General features: G+C 37.6%; 1 protein-coding gene across 1 annotated transcript in view; it reads right to left on the reverse strand.

Annotated features, from left to right (window-relative positions):
* Nucleotides 1-18909, reverse strand: part of cdc73 (cell division cycle 73, Paf1/RNA polymerase II complex component, homolog (S. cerevisiae)) — a 319379-nt gene that overhangs the window by 8743 nt on the left and 291727 nt on the right. Inside the window, exon 15 of the mRNA XM_043699805.1 lies at nucleotides 7687-7787. Coding sequence (XP_043555740.1) covers nucleotides 7687-7787 — 101 coding nt within the window. The remainder of the gene's footprint in view (nucleotides 1-7686; nucleotides 7788-18909) is intronic.

Raw genomic sequence — 18909 nt, forward strand, 5'->3', positions numbered from 1 at the left:
AGCCATCTTTCAAGATGGTAACAGCGCAGTAAGTAGCATTCAGGCTCCTCAGCCCGGGGCCCATCAATCCCTCTTCCTCCTTTTTTTTCCTAAGATTTACCTTGCAGCAGCTAAGAGCCAGAGTGGAGCAGAGTGGGCTGGAGGCTTGCAGCAGCATCTAGCAGCTGACAGCTGGAGAGGAACAGGGGCGGTTGCTGGATTGGGGTCTGGCATGGGCGCTCAGTGGCTTATGAGGCCGGTCAAGCCACTTGTGGAAGCCCCTGTGCTGAACAACTGCAATGCAATGTTTATGTGTAATTTGTTTATCTGTCTGTAATGTTTATCCGTATAACCTATGCCTTATTTCTAACTTATACAATGAATCACTGTCAGGTAATGCAACTTTTTATTTTATTCCTCTTTTGTATCTAAGGTCTGTACCCAGGTATTTTGTACCCAAGATGGTGCCATGAGAGGTGACATTGCAAACCTGTCACTGTACTTCTGTACTTAAGTACACGTGACAATAAATGATATTCTATTCTTTAGAACACAGAGTAGTAAAGCACAGGAAAGGGCCTTTCGATCTTGTCACAGTTTTGATGCAGAATACTAGGATGCAATAGTGAGAGAGATGGAGACTGACTAAATGAGGCTGCAAACTCCTTGCAGCAACTCATGGTCAGTTGAATGGAAGTTAAGAATTTCTTCAGACAGGCAAGTTATTCTGCACGTAAGTTAAGATAATTTGAGGTTTTTTTTAAACAAAATGCTTTTTAAATTATTCCCTGAGGTTAATCACCAACAAAATGGAGCCATAATTTTCTGCCAGATGTATACAGTCAAATCTAACCTACAGGCGTGGAAGAAAGAAATAGGAAAAGATAACCTCTGTAAATCCCTGATTTCCTGTAGATTAGCATTAATGTTGAAATCTGTGGTGAAAGTAGGTAGTGGTGGTCAACCACAAATTTCAGAAATGAAATAGATTTTTGTTTGGTAACAGTTTTAAGAGAACTGATAAAATGCAAATGGACTTGCATTAGTGATCAACTATGACTTAACTGGACAATGGAACGGGGTTGAGGGACTGAACAGCCTATTCTTTTCATATGTGATACTGTGTGACCTGGGAGATGTCCTCTGCAGCAGAAGTGTAAGTTTGCATGAAATATGTAATTTGTGGCAATGTCTAAATCAATAAGTAATGACCAAGAATGCGAGATGATAAATATTACTAATTATGATGCTGATCATAATTCAATTAGGATTTTAATCACTTATGAATTATTCGGTCAGATTACCTCCTAAAGATATTTATGATGTTTTGCTGCTGGCTGGCATACATTTCTTGTAATTAAATACATCAGTAAGTTGCATTTAAATTATAACTAGACAATCCAAATTAATTCAATATTAGAACTGTCTATTAATTATATTAGGCGAGTGTTTTTAAGATATAAATTTTATAACAGAAATAACTTCTGAACCTTTCACAGTCTGAATGTTATATTATACCTCATGATCTGAGCACATAAAACCTCACAAATTTAAAGACATTGCATAAAGGGATCATAATGTTATGCACTGGATAAAGATAGATTAAATCTAGTTCTGCAGCAACTCGAGTTTTTCAAAAGCTTACATTTGTGTGTAGGACAAGTTATTTGGATTAGAAACTGCAAAATAAAGCATACTGCAGTGTCTCAAAAAATAGTGATTATTACATATTCACACTTAGGCTAATCTATTTAGATTGTATTGCTAAGTGCTTTAGGACATATTTCAATAAATATGTGCTTCATGTAGCTAAAATGTGACTGCGTACTGGACTTAGAAAGGTCATGTCAAGAATTCAATATGCTCAGTTATGTGTTCTGAAGAACTAACTGGTATCCTGAACATTAATGAAGAAGAAAAGCTTTACATATCACATGGGACTAACTTGCCCTTCAAGAAGGTTTAACTATAAGGTACTCAAAAATGCTACTATATTTCAAATAATAATTTTGTATATTACAGATTCTTGAAACATTTTAATAATTCTTTATTAAATTTGAAAACATTTAAAAAGGAATTATTTGCTGACTTTAATATAAATTAATTCACTAAATGGGACATTCTACCTTTTCTCTTTGTTGGTTTGCTACTCATTCTCCAACTTCATGTTTTTATTAACTTGCAAATATTGACAGTTAACAATAATAATGGACTTTGATGCTCTGATTTACATCTGTCAACTGCAGATAATAGAACAAAAGGTTCCTTCCACACTTTCATGCTGAAAAGATCAGATTGGGCACAGCATGAATAAGAAGTACAAGTTAGTATAAATAGGCCTTGGCTCCTCAGGCCAGATTGTCAGCCTTCAAGAGCAAATGTAGTTCTCTGGTCATATATTAGACATCATTCCTTCAACAGACTGTGCTACAGAGGGATCAGAAGTACGGTATCAAAAACAGAAATTACCTAAATATGCAATGGGACAGGCAAAATCTTTGAAGATAGAAAATCAGTTAACAATTCAGGTTGATGACCATTCACTTGAACTGTAAACAAGTTCAAGATTTAACAGATTTTAAGCAAGCACACAGGCAGGGAAATGTTCGTGGCAGGGGCTGATGAAAATATAAATGCGAAGCTTTGTGATAGGCAACAGATAGGAGAAAGTGAGGACTGCAGATGCTGGAGATCAGAGCTGAAAAATGTGTTGCTGGAAAAGCGCAGCAGGTCAGGCAGCATCCAAGGAGCAGGAGAATCGACGTTTCGGGCATAAGCCCTTCTTCAGGATTCCTGAAACGTCGATTCCCGTGCTCCTTGGATGCCTCCTGACCTGCTGCGCTTTTCCAGCAATACATTGTTCAGCAAAGGCAACAGATAAATGACAAAAAGGCTTTGGGCAAGAAATGAACCAAAAACAAAATGGGTTGAGAGAAGATACAAATGGGAATTGCAGTAATTTGTTAGCATGTTTAAGAATAAAGAAATGGTGTAGATGCTTGTAAGGGCACGTTTTATTGACTTTTGCCAATTATCCTGTAAAGATAAAGCCAATTCCTTGAACTGCTGCAATCCTAGGCTTAATGTTGGAAAACGACCTGTTGCATAGTTCAGAGTCCAAATTCTTGTGAAAGCTATGACTCATCTTTCACTTAAAATTACATCTGAAATATTCACTTAGTTCTATTGTTTCTACATTGTTGTGATTATGAATGTATGCCAACACTTCAATATTGTATTTCTTTCTCTCAAACAGAAAATAAATCCACATTAAAAATCTTTTGGGATGTGGGCAAGCTGCTGTTAGTTACTGAGGTAGTGGTGTTGGCAAGCTTGATCTTAATGATTGTGCTCTTCTCGTGAAATGAGGATAGCCAAAGATTTGACCAAGATGTGACTAAGAGGGAAAAGCATAATGCGCTTCCAATTCAGGAATGGCGAGGTACTTAGAAACAGAAGACAAGGGCTGTCATCTTAGAAGCAGTAATGCTCTTATTGTATTGTTGCTCTTATCCTTCTTAGTATAAACATCATGGGATAATAAGGTGTTAGCACAGGATGCTTAATCAATCCCTTACCCTGAATTGTGCCCCACTAAATAGTGGAAATATTATTTAAAATGTTTAGCACGTCAAATTTCTTCAGAGACTTTTATTTTTCAATGAGATCATCTCTCGTTCTTCAAAGCACCAGAATATGTCCAACATTCTCAGCCTTTCATACCAAAAACTAATCCAGTGAACTGTACTGCCTGCAAGCAGATCTTTGCTGAAAGATGGAAACCAAAACTGTGTACAATACTTTGGGTGTGACCTCTTCAAAATGCTACAGAATGGTTTTTCTTTTCAGTCAAGCCTCGCTGGCGAGGCCAGTATTTATTGCTCATCCATTGTCCAGAAGGTGATTAAGTATCAACTAGGGTCTGCAGTCATATGTAGACCAGACAAGGACATCAGTTTACTTCCCAAAAGGACACTGAAATAGATGGATTTTTCTGACAACCATGGTTTAATGGCCATCGTTTGTCTCTTCATTCCAGATTTTGTTTTTCATTTAAATCTGAACTCAAATTCCACTGTCTGCCATGGCAGGATTCGAACTCAGGTCACTACAACCTTACCTGGATTTCTGTACTAACAGTCAAGCAACAGTACCACTAACCACCATCTTGCTTGTGACAAGACTTCCTTAGCCTTGTGTCCATTCCCCTTGCAAAAAGGACCAATATATTTTATTTGCCTTCCTGATTGCTCACTACATGTATGCTAATGCACTTTGTGGTTTTTTGGAGTACATCCAAGTCTCTCAATATCACACAAATTTCATACATTTTTTACAGTCTCTTTTTCACAAAAAGTTATATCTTACTTGTACCCTTGCTGCCTAATGATTTTACTAAACTTTACACATCTTTGCATTTTTGTGTGTGTGTGCACCTCTGCATTAAATTGTCAGTGAATCTAGATGGAATTCTCTGTGTTTAACTGCAAGTCATTCATTGTACACTGCAAATAGCTGATGCCCCAGTATGGATCTTTATATCATTCCATTAGATATAGATTGCCAACATGAAACTTTTGCCATTGAGTTTTTTTTTGTGTGGCACATTATTGAATAGAAATCCAATATACTACATCTTCTAGTTACACTTTGTTAATGTCTCTAATACAGTTTCAAACATGGCTTTCCTTTTGTAAAAACTGGTTTTCCAGATGCATTGTTAAGTCTTCCTTAATAATAGACTGATGTCAGGCTAATCAACCTCTAGTCCTCTGTTTTGACTAATCCTCCTTCCCCTCCTTTCTTTAATGGCAGCGTTACTTTTTGCTAATTGCTAAATGTTGCTGGAATCTAGGAACTTTAAAAAATCATACATAATGCATTCACTATCTTTGCAGCTACCTCTTTTATAACTCTCGAATGTAGGCAATCAGATGCTGCACTTGTCGTCTTCAGGGGAGATGGTGATGTAGTGGTAAGGTCATTGGACAAGTAATCCAGAGGCCCAAGCTCATTCTTTTGGGACACAAGTTCATATCACAGCAGGACTGCTCATGGAATTTAAATTCAATTCATCTAGAAGTTGGAGCTAATCTTAATAATGATAACCACAAATCTATTGTCAATTATTGTGAAATTCCATTTGGTTCACTAATGATCTATTGCAAAGTCTGCCATCCTTACCTGATCTGGCCTAAATGTGACGTGGACCTACATCAATATGGTTGACCTATAACTGACCTCTGAAATGGCCAAGCAAGCGGCTATTTTGCAAAGGCAATTAGGGATGGGCAACAAACATTCAAGGTCTACATCCTAGAAAAGTAGTTAAAAATCTTTATATTATTTCTCCGGTGTTAATTACCACAAGTTTCTAACTCCTATCTGCCTTCTTCTTCAGTATTTAATTTGTTCCTTCTGCTAAAAGGCAGATTAAAATCTCTGTCATTTGCACACCTCCCCCATAATCCCTTCTGCTTTCTGCATCTAATAATAAATCTCTTCTTGAACCACTTACTCTAATAGAGAAAAAACTTTAATGTTTGTTTTTATATTCCTATTCAGCTTAACTTTTTGGTCACTTTTACTATTTGCTAAACAGTTCCAATTCTCAGGTCCAGTAAGGTTATTTGCAAAATTACATACCTCTTTTTTAATTCAATACTATCCCTAGTTTCTTTAATAAGCCACTGGGGCTTTCTTACTTAAAGTGAAATGTACTTTTATTAAACATTTTGAACATTTTCATTTAAATGTTTTTTACTCTGTATCAGTCACCATACCTTTGAATCAGTTCACTTAAATCAATTTTCTTCAGCTCTCCTCTTATATCTAATTGGTTTTAGTTAAGATTTTTGTTTGAAACCGGAGTGAATTGCTTTCAAACATAATATGGAATTAATTGTATTATGATCACATTTTCCTCAGAAGCTTTTACTATAAGATTAGTAATTAAACTTACCTCATTAGACAATGTGATCTAAAATAGTTGTGTCCCTTGTTAGCTCTGTATTAGATTGTTCCAAAAAACTTATAGAAGCATTGTATAAACTCATCTCCTGAACTATCTTTGCCAAATTAATTTGTCCAATCTATGAAGATGAAGGCTATTAATAATTATTAAATTGCCTTTATTGTAAGCTCCAATTGTTGCATAACATTTTGTCCAATGGTACAATTACTGTTTTGAGCTTATCATCTAGCCTGATTTGGCTTTTCTGACTTTTGTTTTCTCAACTAACATTACTTCTTGATCTCCTGAGGTAAAAGTTTTGCTCACTTTTGCATTTGGGTCACTGTTTACTACCAGGAGTTTAACTTGGTCTTCTCCATTCTGTCTGATTTTTCAAAAGGTTTGTATGGTGGAATATTTATTTCCCAGTGACCATGTCTTTGTAATTATGATGAGATCAAAAACATTTATCTTTCTCCACGTTAATTCAGCTGTATTGCTACAAATATTTTATGCATTTAGATAAAGAACCTTGTTCACAGATCACAGAAAGGGAACATACTGTTGCAACAAACAAATACCAAGCCTACATTAACTTATATTATAAAGGTTTACATTATAAAAATAAAGAATTCTTGCTGTAATTTGATCACACTCAAGTACTGCATACAGTTCGGTCTCCTTACCAAAGAAAGGATATACAGTAAAACTTGCAGTATTCAGCATGTTTGTGGGATGGGGGGTATCTATAAACTAAAAAAAAAGTTATCTACAAAGCAAGAGGAGTTTCATTTTTTCATCAAATCTAGAAAGTTCCTAGGTAGTCTTGTGTTGATGCAAGCGTTAATGTTTCACAAGAGGTGCAGGAGTGCAGAAATCTAGAAAGTCACATCCAGGAAATGTGTACAATAATAAAAGACAAGAAGAGCTGTCTGTCTGTCAATAACAACCATCCATGAGTTTTACAATTACTAGTGGTTGAGAGAGAATGGGAGTGACTGAGCGCAATGAACATTATTACTCAGCAACTAGTGGTTTTATGAGGAACATGGGTGATTTCCAGTCAAAATAAAATCCTAATACTAGAACAAGCTGGTTTGAAGTTTTGGATAACAGAAATTATAACATACTTCTCCTAGCAGGGACAAAACACTTATTAATCAGATGCACTTATCAGAAGACAGATTTGGTAAACTCAGCCACATGAGGGAGATTTGAACAATCCTTGGACAAGCACATGGATGATGATGGGATACTGTAAGGGGATGATTTTAGATTAGTTCACAGGTCGGCACAACATCGAGGGCCAAAGAGCCTGTTCTGTGTTGTATTGTTCTATGTTCTAAAATAGGCCTAACCTCTCTGAGATTTGCTAAAACAAAAGGTAATTTAATTGAAATATAATATTCTGAGACGATGCCTCATGTGCTTGGAGAGTCTGGAACCAGGGGTCAGTTTAAGATAAGAAGTTGGCCCTTTTTAGCAGAGCCAAGGAAATATTCTTCAATCAGAGTTTGAGAAAGTTTGGATGCTTGGTTATTGAGTATCTTCAAGACAGGGATGGATAGATTTCTGGATACTCGAGAAGGGATGGCTAGATTTATGGATACTAATCAAGGGATATAAGGATCACGCAGAAACTTAGAATTCAAGTACAAGATCAATCATTATCTTACTGAATAAAATAGGTTTGACTGGGCATATGGTCTACTTTCACTTGTATTTATGTTCTTACATAAAAGGAGAAAAATTACTTTTTGCGAAAATATCCACAGGTGATCCATCAGGTAATAACCAAGGCCACCCCTTGAACTGCCAAGCAGCACCTTGTACAAAAACAGCCACAACGCGATCCCTGAAAGAGAAATGGAAAGTGAGAGGTTTGATGGAATTTATTTTTCTATTAAAAAATGTTATCTGCATTCTTAAAGGGATCAGAAGACTAATATTTTAAAAACTACAATCTCAACAGAGACAATATCTAAAAATTTTTTTTTGGAGAGTCCCCGTTCTCGATTACAGTGCCTTAGTTTTTAATATCCTTTTAAAACAATGTAATGTTGTCTGCACATCTTCAAAATTCAACAATAATCCAAAAAAAAAAAATCAGCCACTGCTCATGCAATTAGTTAACTGATACCAAATTTGTTTTAATAACAGATCTCTCACAGCTTCAATAAAGGTGTATCAGAGGCTATGCAGTTTTATTCCACACAATGATGACTACTGGTTGAATGCTTAGGTTTTAAAGATACTGTTAATATATTACTGTTACCGTCAACCTTCTATTTCACGTGTACATGTTTTCCCAATATAGATTCTATCCTGTAACAGATATGTTTATTCTATGAGTGTACCTTGCAAACTTTTGATAAAGGCAAGGAACACTTATTAGACAAAGAATTGAACACTGAGGGGAAATACTGAATAGAAACTCGGCAGAAATTCATATGAATTATTAAAACCAGAAAAACAGAGCCTGATTTGTGGAAGGTTTTATATTTGTATCTTAATGAATAAAGTAAGTGGAATTAGATTAAACATCAGAGTGCCAATTTCCTGCCTTCTCTCAACAACCCAGCACATTCTTCCTTTGCAGCTTAACAGTTTAGTTCGAAAGCTTTGACATAAACTATCTTCACACTCAGGCAGTCCACTATGTGAAATATATAGTTTGTCATTACACAAAACAAAACAGCTCAGAAGAAATATCACTGGAACCGAAATGTTAACTGTGCCTTCTCTCCACAGATGCTGCTGAGTTTTTCCAGCAATTTCTGGTTTAATTTAGTCATTTCGCCTTTGCTTCTTGTACCTATTATTTTTAACCTTTGACCTCTTATTCTTGATCATTTTTTGAGTAAAGCAGTTTGTCTCTAATTAACTTGTCCAGACTCTTCATGATTTAAAACACTTCAAAATAAAATCTCCTCTCAGCCTCATGTCTTCAAGGAAAACAGTCTCAACTTTGCTAATCTAGCTTCAGAACTGAAGTTAGCCATTCCTGAAATCATGCTTCTACTTGTTTTCTGCACCCTCTTCAATGTCTCCAGATCCTTCCAAAAGTGTGGCAGCCAGAACTGAACACAATACTACAGCTGAGGCTAAACTAGTGTCTTGTACAAGTTGCTTCTATTTTTGCTGCGATTAATAAAAATACTATATGCATTCATTTCACTCTTTGTAAATTGTTTTATATGTGTATTTAATTGAATTTATATCGTGTAACTGACAGTTAGATATTTAATATTTAATATGTATCTTATGATATTTATGTTCGATGTATATGTTAGCTATTTAATATGTACCTAACTAAGAGTCAAATTAATGTTCGTGAATCAGTTTGTGTTAATGGTGGTGCAAGCCCAACAGTGGAGAATCAGAAGATGCAAGTTATAGCATTTCCAGTGAAAGATTTGCTCTCACAGCAGATGCCGTCAAGTTTGATTATATTTGAATGGTAAAATATTGTGTGTGGAGCAGAAGATGCAGGACAGTGGATGCAGTTGGAGAAGATATGAATTGCTAGTGAAGAAATGAGGAGCAAAGTTAGGAGTTGTGGAATTGATAGCAGCAGTAATGCTGATGCCTCAGATATAGCTGTGCTCCCCAGCAGTAGCTGTCTGGTTTCTGCAGGAAAGAAAGCTCAACTAAAACTTGGATAAACTGTTACCCCGCAGTAGTCGCTGTGAGCTGTGGCTTTCGCAGTGATATATCAGAGCCATTTTACAAGTGAACAGTCCACTCTATGTCTCTCACAAACTATGGAAACTTCATTAAGAGAAAAACAACACAATACTGAGTGCCTAGCTAGCCAAAGAATCGTCTCAATATCAGAATTGGCAAGCAAAGGCCACTGGATCGATGTACCAATTTTGCATCGCTGCCAATAAACTAGATTGGATTAGATTAGATTCCCAACAGTATGGAAACAGGTAATTTGGCAAACTCCACACAGACAGTCACCCGAGGCAGGAATCGAACCTGTGTCCCTCGCGTTGTGAGACAGCAGTACTAACCACTGAGCCACCGTGTTGCCATAACTTTGCCTGTTATGGAGTTTGTGCGCTGGGTTGGAGGGGAATTTATAAGGGGATTAGAATTTTAGTTCATAGTGTTATATACCAATGGTTTATATCTGTCTACTCGTAGCTATAGTCTAAACCCTGGTTGGTGCTTTCTATCAACTTTGGTCTAAAGGTCAGGTAAATTTGGGTTACTCTGTGTACTTTAAGAATAAACTTTAACGTTTGGCACAAATTCAAGAAGTGGGGCTTGATTTATGACGCACTACCCCAGTACGGTGTAACAAGTGACGCTTACAAATGCAATTGAAGAATGAGGCCTGAACTGGAAAAGGAGTTAAAATGATGAAAAATCTGTGATGGAAAATTCAACATTTTCATATAATCAAAATGGAGGAAGGAAGTTTTACTGACCAGGGAAGGAAAGACATGTGGCGGGAGCACATAGCAGTAAGAATGGTGATAGCGAGGGCAGCCATTCAACCCATCTTGCTTACCATGGTTCTCTGAGGAAAATTCAGCTGTTGTTACTCCTCCCTCCTTCCACCATAACCCTATAAAGCATTTGTTCTTAAGTAATCACCTCATTTGATTTGCAAAGTCACAGGCAATGCATTCTTGCTCCTAACTATTTGGAATTTTAAGAATTATTTATGTTACCCCTTGTTGTTTTGTCAATCACCTTAAAATCAGTGCCCTCCAGTGCTGAACCTTTTTAGCAATGGGAAGTTTCTCCCTACCTACTCTGTTCAGATTTAATTAAATCGGGAATATCTAAAATATTATGGAGAAATGTGTTGTTCTTTTCTTCACTTTCATGAAAAAGGAGTCTAAATTTAGAGAAAACAATCCTCTTGTTCTTTGCTCAAATGGTCACACTAGCCTTTTTGCAAGGTGGAAAGTAACATCAAGATAATTAACGACAAAACACCCATACTTGAACCCTCCTGGGTGCTGACTGAAATTCATTACTCACATTCCAAAAGATCACAAAGTGCTTCACAACAGGAAAACTGACTCAAATTTTCTCCATCTCACACCTCCCCATCTTTGTCACAGACCAACTATAATACCATATTCAGGTTGTTAATTTGCTCGCGGTGCTGGTAGGCTTGTTCTCAGACGTTTCATCACTATGCAAGGTAACATCATCAGTGAGCCTCCAGTGATGCACAAGTGTTCTGTCTCGCTTTCTTTTTGTGTGTCTTGGTCTATTAAGGCGGGTGATTTTTCTCAGAAGTTGATAAATGGGGTCCATGAGGTTTGAATGCCAAGCCTCTAGGAATTCCCACACATCTCTGTTTAGTCTGTCCTGGGATGGATGTGTTGTCCAAGTCGAAGTGGTGTTCTTCTTCACCTGTATGTAAGGATGCTAGTGACTGTGGGTCATGTCTTTTGGTGGCTAGTTGGTGGTCGTGTATCCTAGTGGCTAATTTCCTGCTTGTCTGTCCTAGGTAGTGTTTATTGCAGTCCTTGCAGGGAATTTTGTAAATGACATTTAGTTTGCTGGTTGTTGGTATAGAGTCCTTTAGGTTCATCAGTAGCTGTTTCAGTGTGTTGGTAGATTTGTGGGCTACTATGATGCCAAGGAGTTGAGGTAGTCTGGTAGTCATCACCAAGATATCTTTGATGTATTGTAGTATGGCTTGAAGTCTCTGGGAGTGTTGTCCTTTCTTGTTTGGGTTTGTTGTTCAAGAATCAGTGGATTGTGTTCATCCAGTACCCGCTGTTCTTGAATATGCTGTGTAGGTATTTTTCTTCTACTGCTTGTAGCTCCTGAGTGCTGCAATGTGTTGTGGCCAGTTTAAATAATGTCCTGATGCAGCTCTGTTTGTGCCAGTAAGGATGTTGTTAATGATATTGTAGGTTTCCTCTAATTTGTTGAGATTCGTGATGACAAAGGTGTCATCACAAAGCAGACCCAATGCTTGGGTTGGATCATGGGGAAGGCTGTTCATTCGAGTCTCCGTAATACTGCTTCTACTAAGAATTCTGATATTGGTGATCCCATGGGTGTCCCATTGATTTGTTTGTTGGTCTTGCTGTTGAAGGTGAAATGGGTCGTGCGACACAGGTATTCTAGCGTGAGAATGCTGTCCTTGCTGATGGAGTTGGTGCTGTCTGGTGTTTGGGTTTTGGTTCGGTTAGTAGTGAGGTTAGTGTTTCTTTGGCCCGGGTGATTTTAATTGATGTGTATTGAGCCATTACATTGAAGGAGATGACTACCAGACTATTCTGACCCTTGGCATCATGATAGCCCACAAACGTACCCACACTGAAACAGCTACTGATGAACATAAAGGACCCTGTACCAACAATCAGCAAATCGAATGTCATTTACAAAGATCCCTGCAAGGACTGCATCGGAGAGACAGGCATGAAACTAGCCACCAGGATACAAGAACACCAACTAGCCACCGAAAGACAAGACCCACTATCACTAGCATTCTTACGCACAGATGAAGGAGGACACCACTTCGACTGGGACAACACATCCACGCTAGGACAGGCTAAAGAGAGACAAGCCTAGAGGCCTGGCATTCAAAGTGGAACACCGTCAATAGACACATCGACTTGGACCCCATTTACTAACCTTTGAGAAAAAGAATCGGAAGTGATAACATCCACCTTAACTGACCAAGAGACACAAATAGAAAGTGGGACATAACACCAGCTCTTCACCAGAGGCTCACTGATGATGTTACCTAGCATGGTGACGAAACGTCAGAACAAATCTATCAGCTCAGCAAGCAAATTTACAACCTGAACCTCAACCGGAGCTATTAATCTTCTCAAAAATCACAAATAATGCTATATTATTGGTTTTGGCGAAATAAGTTTATTCAGGAATGGATTAACTGTTAGAAGCTCCTGGAGGCTTGACAGATAGTTCCTTAAAGTTCTGGTAGTTAATCAAAGAGGTGATCTCCTAAATCCAGAGAAATTTTCTCAAATTCTTAAGTCTGATGTTAAGAGTGCAGCAACAATGCAATACATTTTTCAAAATATAGTTAATCATGTTTCTCATTGGGATTATTAGGCTTCTTTCTCTTTCTCGCAAATTAAAAATTCCAATATTCACTAGAGGTTCATGATCAGTTACATAGATTCTAGTTAGCAGTCTATAGTAATTAGTTTTCTGCACTTGAAACCACTTGTAAATGGAGCTCTGGAAATTAGTGCTCTGGGCAGAAAATATAGGTCACTTTCAGGGGATAGCAGAGAGTGAGAAACTAATTGTGCCTTTGACCTTCCCTTTATTTAGTAGTCACCACGATAATTGCGTTTTAAATAATAAATTGTTCACAAAAATCCAAATCAAATGGGCCATACTCCCCGAAATTTAATGTACTCCCTTATACAAAGGGTCAGTTGTCACAATTTCAAACAAGAGTCATTAAACTCTAGATTTCTCTCTTTACCTCAATGCAATAAAACTAGCTTCACAGTTGAATTCAGGGCAGATAATTGGAAATACCTCATGGAGGTTAAATGTCAACATGGACTGGTTGGACTGTGTTTAAACTCTTGTGATTATCTCTGTGCTATTCATGTACATTCTCACTCACTGTCATATGTAATTGTTAAATATGGTTATTGCAGCAAGACAGAAAAAGAAAGCAAAACAAAACAAAATCTTTATATCCAGTTCCTCAGTCATTTGCTACATGATTAAAACTAAATTCCAGTATGCTTTTGCATTTTTTTATGCCTTCCTAATGTTATTTGCATTTTCTTGAAATTTTCTCTCTCACTTGCCTCCAATTACATTTCTCGCAGCTGTACCATCTGCAATCGTATACCTCTGTCAGTGAGGAGGTTTTGATGAACGTGAACAGTCTGACTCAGGGGCTGTGCAAGATATTTCATAATAAAAGTTCATGGCACTGTCATAAACTATTGTTGGAGACCATCTTAGAAATGTTCACTTAAGTTAATCTCCAGCCTTTACTTCACAAAGGACTAGCCCAATTTAAATCCCCATTTTAAATTATACTCACTTAAGTTTCTAAAAATGTAATTAGAAAAATAAAGATGAAAAAAGAAATCCTTGTACTATTTGAAAAACATTTCTAAGACAAGTGGTGTTAAGTACAATCTTAGCATTATTAAAGCTACAAAGGTTGCTATACTGTCATTATATTCTAAATAGAGTGCAAACTACATCTCCCCAACATGTAGATCTGATTTAAGTTTATATGATAAACTGTGATGCTTAAACAAGAATAATTGTTGAATAGAGTACCTGGGCTGTTTCCCACAGAGCAGAATTGTAATGAGAAGGCTGGTTATACAATGAGCTACTGCATGCAAGAAGCTGTGAATTGGTTATTATTATTGGAAGGACTCCACATCTCCCCTCTCTCAACTCTCTCATCCCAAAGTCCTTGATTCCATTTTTTACATTATGTTCCATCTTGTATACTCTCCCTTCACTCATATTCATATTCAGTACATATTCCTCGTTATCCCTCACAATTCTTTTGCTTGAAGTGTCTTGCCTGTTTCGCTCTTTAATCTTCATGTTTTTTGACACTCTCATTGTTTTGATGGAAAATGAGGTCTTCAATTTTTGTCCAGTGATAAAAGCTTCAATAGATACTATGAAGAACTAGCCACCTTATTAAGAAGCAGAACCTCAAAGATGATAATCTCTGGATTAAGACCTGAGCGACGTGTAAAATGGCATATGAATGCATGGCTGAAAGACTGGTGTGAGAAATGGGTTCTGGTTCATGGGGCACTGGCACCAACACTGGGTAATGTAGAATCTGCACCAACAGGGTAGTCTATACCTGAACTGCTCTGGGACTGGTGTTCTTGCAAATCTCTTAACTAGGGAAGTAGAGTAGGTTTTAAACTAAATAGTAGGGCAAGGGCCGAAATTTGGGAAGTTTTGACAAATACATGAGTGGGAAAAATATAACAGAGGAAGGAATTAATGTGGAAAATGACAAATAATGACAGGAGGCACAGAGAATGCAGATCTAAGAGCAAATCAACAGATATGACTACAGATTACAGAAATAATAAAAAAGAAAACCGAAGGCACTGTATTGGAATACATAAAACAACAAGTCTTAAGACATAAGAGCAGGACAAAGCCATTCTACTGATCAAATCTGCTCAGCCATTTGATCATGGCTGATATGCTTCTCAATCCCATTCTCCTGACTGATCCCCACAACCTTTGATCCCTTTACTAATCAAGGATCCATCTATCTCTGTCTTAAAATGCATGCAGCATTTGAAACAAAAAAGGTGTATTACTAATATTGAGATAAATAACAATGATCTAATAGTCATAACTGAAATGATGCATGATGATCTAGACTGGGACCTGAATATTAAAATGTATGTGACATTTAGAAAGGTCAGAAATCTAGGAAAAGGTAGAGGAGTGGGTCTATTACTTAAATATGATATTAGTACAGGAGGCAATGGCCTAGTGGAATTATTGCTGGACGATTAATCCAGCGAGGTTGAAACTTTATTGCTGGAACAGCACAGCAGGTTAGGCAGCATCCAGGGAACAGGAGATTCGACGTTTCGGGCACGAAATCTCCTGTTCCCTGGATGCTGCCTAACCTGCTGTGCTGTTCCAGCAATAAAGTTTCAACTTTGATCTCCAGCATCTGCAGACCTCACTTTCTCCTCGAAGATTAATCCAGCGACCCAGGTGTTGTTCTAGGGCAAATGGTGGAATTTGAATTCAACAAAAATCTGGAATGAAAAGTCTAACGATGACCATAAGACCATTGTCGATTGCTTTGAAAAGAAACACATCCAGTTCACTAATGTCCTTTAGGGAAGGAAACTGCCATCCTCACCAGACTCCAGATCCACAGAAATGTGGCTGACTCTTAACTGCCAACTGGAATGAGCGATTAATGGTGGCCTAGCCAGCAAACCCCTTATTCCATGAATGAATTTTTTTTAAAAGTAGCATGGGATGACCTGAATTGAGGAAACTAGGTCATTGAAGCAGTCTGGGGAGAGGTGAAGAATGATAAAGGCAAGGAGGCACTTGTGGAATTTGTGTATAAGTGCCCTGACAGTAATGACCCGGTAACCCAGGCTTATCAAAGGAGAAGTAATAGGAGCTTGTCAAAAACTTACAGCAATTATCATGGAGGATTTTAAGCTATGCAGGCAGACTGGTCAAATTAGATGGGAAAAAGCAGTGTGGAAGAGGAATTCATTGAACATTTCCAGGACAATTTCTTAGACCAGCATATTATGGCATCGACCACATAGTAGGATAAACCAGACATGGTTTTGACCAGAGACTGGATTGACTGTATAGTGAAACTGCTCTTGAGTTGCAGTTTAAGGGTGAGATTTGCTAGTCCCCCAAGACTACTATATTGAATTTAAACAAGGACAAAAATGCGGGCATGACAGCAGAGCAAGCAAAGGTGAACTGGAAGTTTAGTTAGGTCAATAGAGATGCAATGGTTAATATTTGAGGGGATATTCCAGAAAACAGAAAGTAGGTACAAACCAAAAAATAAGAAAACTTAAGGGATAGACCAACCATCCATGGTTAACTTAAAAAAAAGTCAAACTTAGCATCAAGTTCAAAGAAAAGACATAATTCTGTAATGGTAGCTGAAAGGTCAGAAGATTGAACAGAATATTTTTTAAAAAGCAAAAAAATTACTCAAAGATGAGCAATGATGGAAAACGTAGAGTAAAAGAGAAAGTTAGCCAAAAATTTAAAACAGATTGAAAAATTTTCTGCAGATATTTGAAACAGAAAAGAGTTAACAAATTGTTGATCCAATAGAATATGAGTCCGGAGAATTAGTAATGGAGGATAAAGAGATGGCAGGCAAATTGAACAGGTTTTTGCATCAACGTTCACTAGAGAGGATACAGGGAGCATCCCGTTAATAGCAGTAAATCAGAATCTGAAAGGAAAGGGAGGAAATCAAGAAAATTACCATTACCAAAGAAGCGTCCTGAGTAGGTTGTTGAAATTACAAATTAACAAGTCCTCAGTCCTGGTGAATTTTATCCTATACTTTTAAAAAATGTTAGTGAGGTAGTTGATGCATTGGTTTTTAATTTTCCCCAGATCACTAGAATCGAAGAAGGCTCTTGTAGGCTAGAAAATAGTTAATTTAACTCTTTTATCCAAAAAGGGAGGAAGGAAACAGGAAACTACAGGCCAGTTAGTTTTACATTCGTGATAGAGAAAAGCTACCATTAAAGACATTATAAAAGTGCATTTGGATAAGTTAAAGGCAATTGGGCAGAGCCAATACAGATTTGAGAAAGGGAAATCATGTCTATCTATTTATTGGCATTATTTGAAGTAATTTGTGAAGATAAAGGGAACCAGTATTGTATTGTATTCAGAGTTCCAAAAGACATTTGATTAGCACTATATTAAAGCTTAAAGCAGAAAATAAAAGCTTATTGTGTAGGGGATAACATAATGGCATGGATAGAAGACTGGTTGGCTAATGAGAAACGAAAAATGGGAATATGTTGGCCTTTTTCAGGCAGTCGGGATGTCAGAAGTTGTGCATCACAGGGATCTCAAGTCTTTACAATTTAAATAAATGATTTGGGTGAAGGGATCAAAGGTACGGCAGCTAAATTTGCTGCTGGCATAAAGATAACTAGCAAAGTAAATTGTGAAGAAGACATAAGGAGCCTCAAAGAAATAAATATAGTTGAAATGACATTGGTAAATGGAGAATACAATGTGGAAAAAATGTGAAATTATACATTCTGACTGAAAGAATAAAAACGTTTATTATATAAATGGCGAGATGTTGCAGAGTTCTGAGTACCCACAGCATGAATCACAGAAAGTTAATACACACATACAGAAAGTAATCAAGGCGGCCATTAGAATGTTATAACTTATTGTGAGGGGAAATTAATGCAAGAACGCAAGAGATTATGCTTCTGTTATACTGGGCATTGTTAAAACTGCATCTGGAATACCGTACTGTACGACCCATTATAAATATAAAGGATATTCATGCACTGGAAGCAATTCAGAGAAAGATTACTAGGCTGACACAGAATACGCAGATTGCTATCAAAGGCTAGAGAGGCTAGGCCTGAATCCTTTAGGTTTTCAAAGAGCTAGGGATGATTTATTTGAAGCATATGAGATACGGAGAGTGGATACTAAAAACATGATTCCTCGCTTGGGAGAATCAAGAAAGGTGTGGCGGGGACCGCAGTTTAAATTTAAGAGGGGCCCTAATTAAAACCAAGCAGAGGAAACATTCCTTTCTCTGAGGTTTCACTGTATTCGGAAATATACAACGGATATATTGCTTCCTCAAAATACAACGGATGCAAAATCTCTAAATATTTTTTAACGCAAAGGTTGATACATTCTTGATTACCAAAGGAATGAAAGATTATTGGAGATAATATGCTGGTAATAATCCATTTCCAATGTTGACTTTGCAGTGTTTATTGTCTTTGATTTTCTTCTTCTGTGGCTCTCCTTTTAGGATTTGATTGCATTCTAAATGTTGTTGCTGTTTAATTTAGTTACATGCAAGATTAGAATTTTTTTTAATGCACTACCTTTACGCACAAACGTGATATCCTCCTCTCCTTTGCTGAGTAATCATCTAATTTAAGTTCCATGCCCCTGCCATATCTGACACATTTGAAAATGGAGATGTCCAAATTTTTGTAGTTTTAGGGGATGTTTTTGTTTTGGCACAGTTTCTCAGTTCATGGCTATAATGTAATACTGATTCACTTGGATACGGCCATGGAGCCGCTCCCTTGCCTTGGGGTGCGCGGGGTGCGCGCGCGCGTGGGGCGCGCGCGCGTGGGGCGCGCGCGTGTGGGGCGCGCGCGTGTGGGGCGCGCGCGTGTGGGGCGCGCGCGTGTGGGGTGCGCGTGTGTGTGTGTGGGGTGCGCGCGTGTGTGTGTGTGGGGTGCGCGTGTGTGTGTGTGGGGTGCGCG

The sequence above is a fragment of the Chiloscyllium plagiosum genome, chromosome 11, assembly GCF_004010195.1.
Source record: "Chiloscyllium plagiosum isolate BGI_BamShark_2017 chromosome 11, ASM401019v2, whole genome shotgun sequence".
Classification (NCBI taxonomy): Eukaryota; Metazoa; Chordata; class Chondrichthyes; order Orectolobiformes; family Hemiscylliidae; genus Chiloscyllium; species Chiloscyllium plagiosum.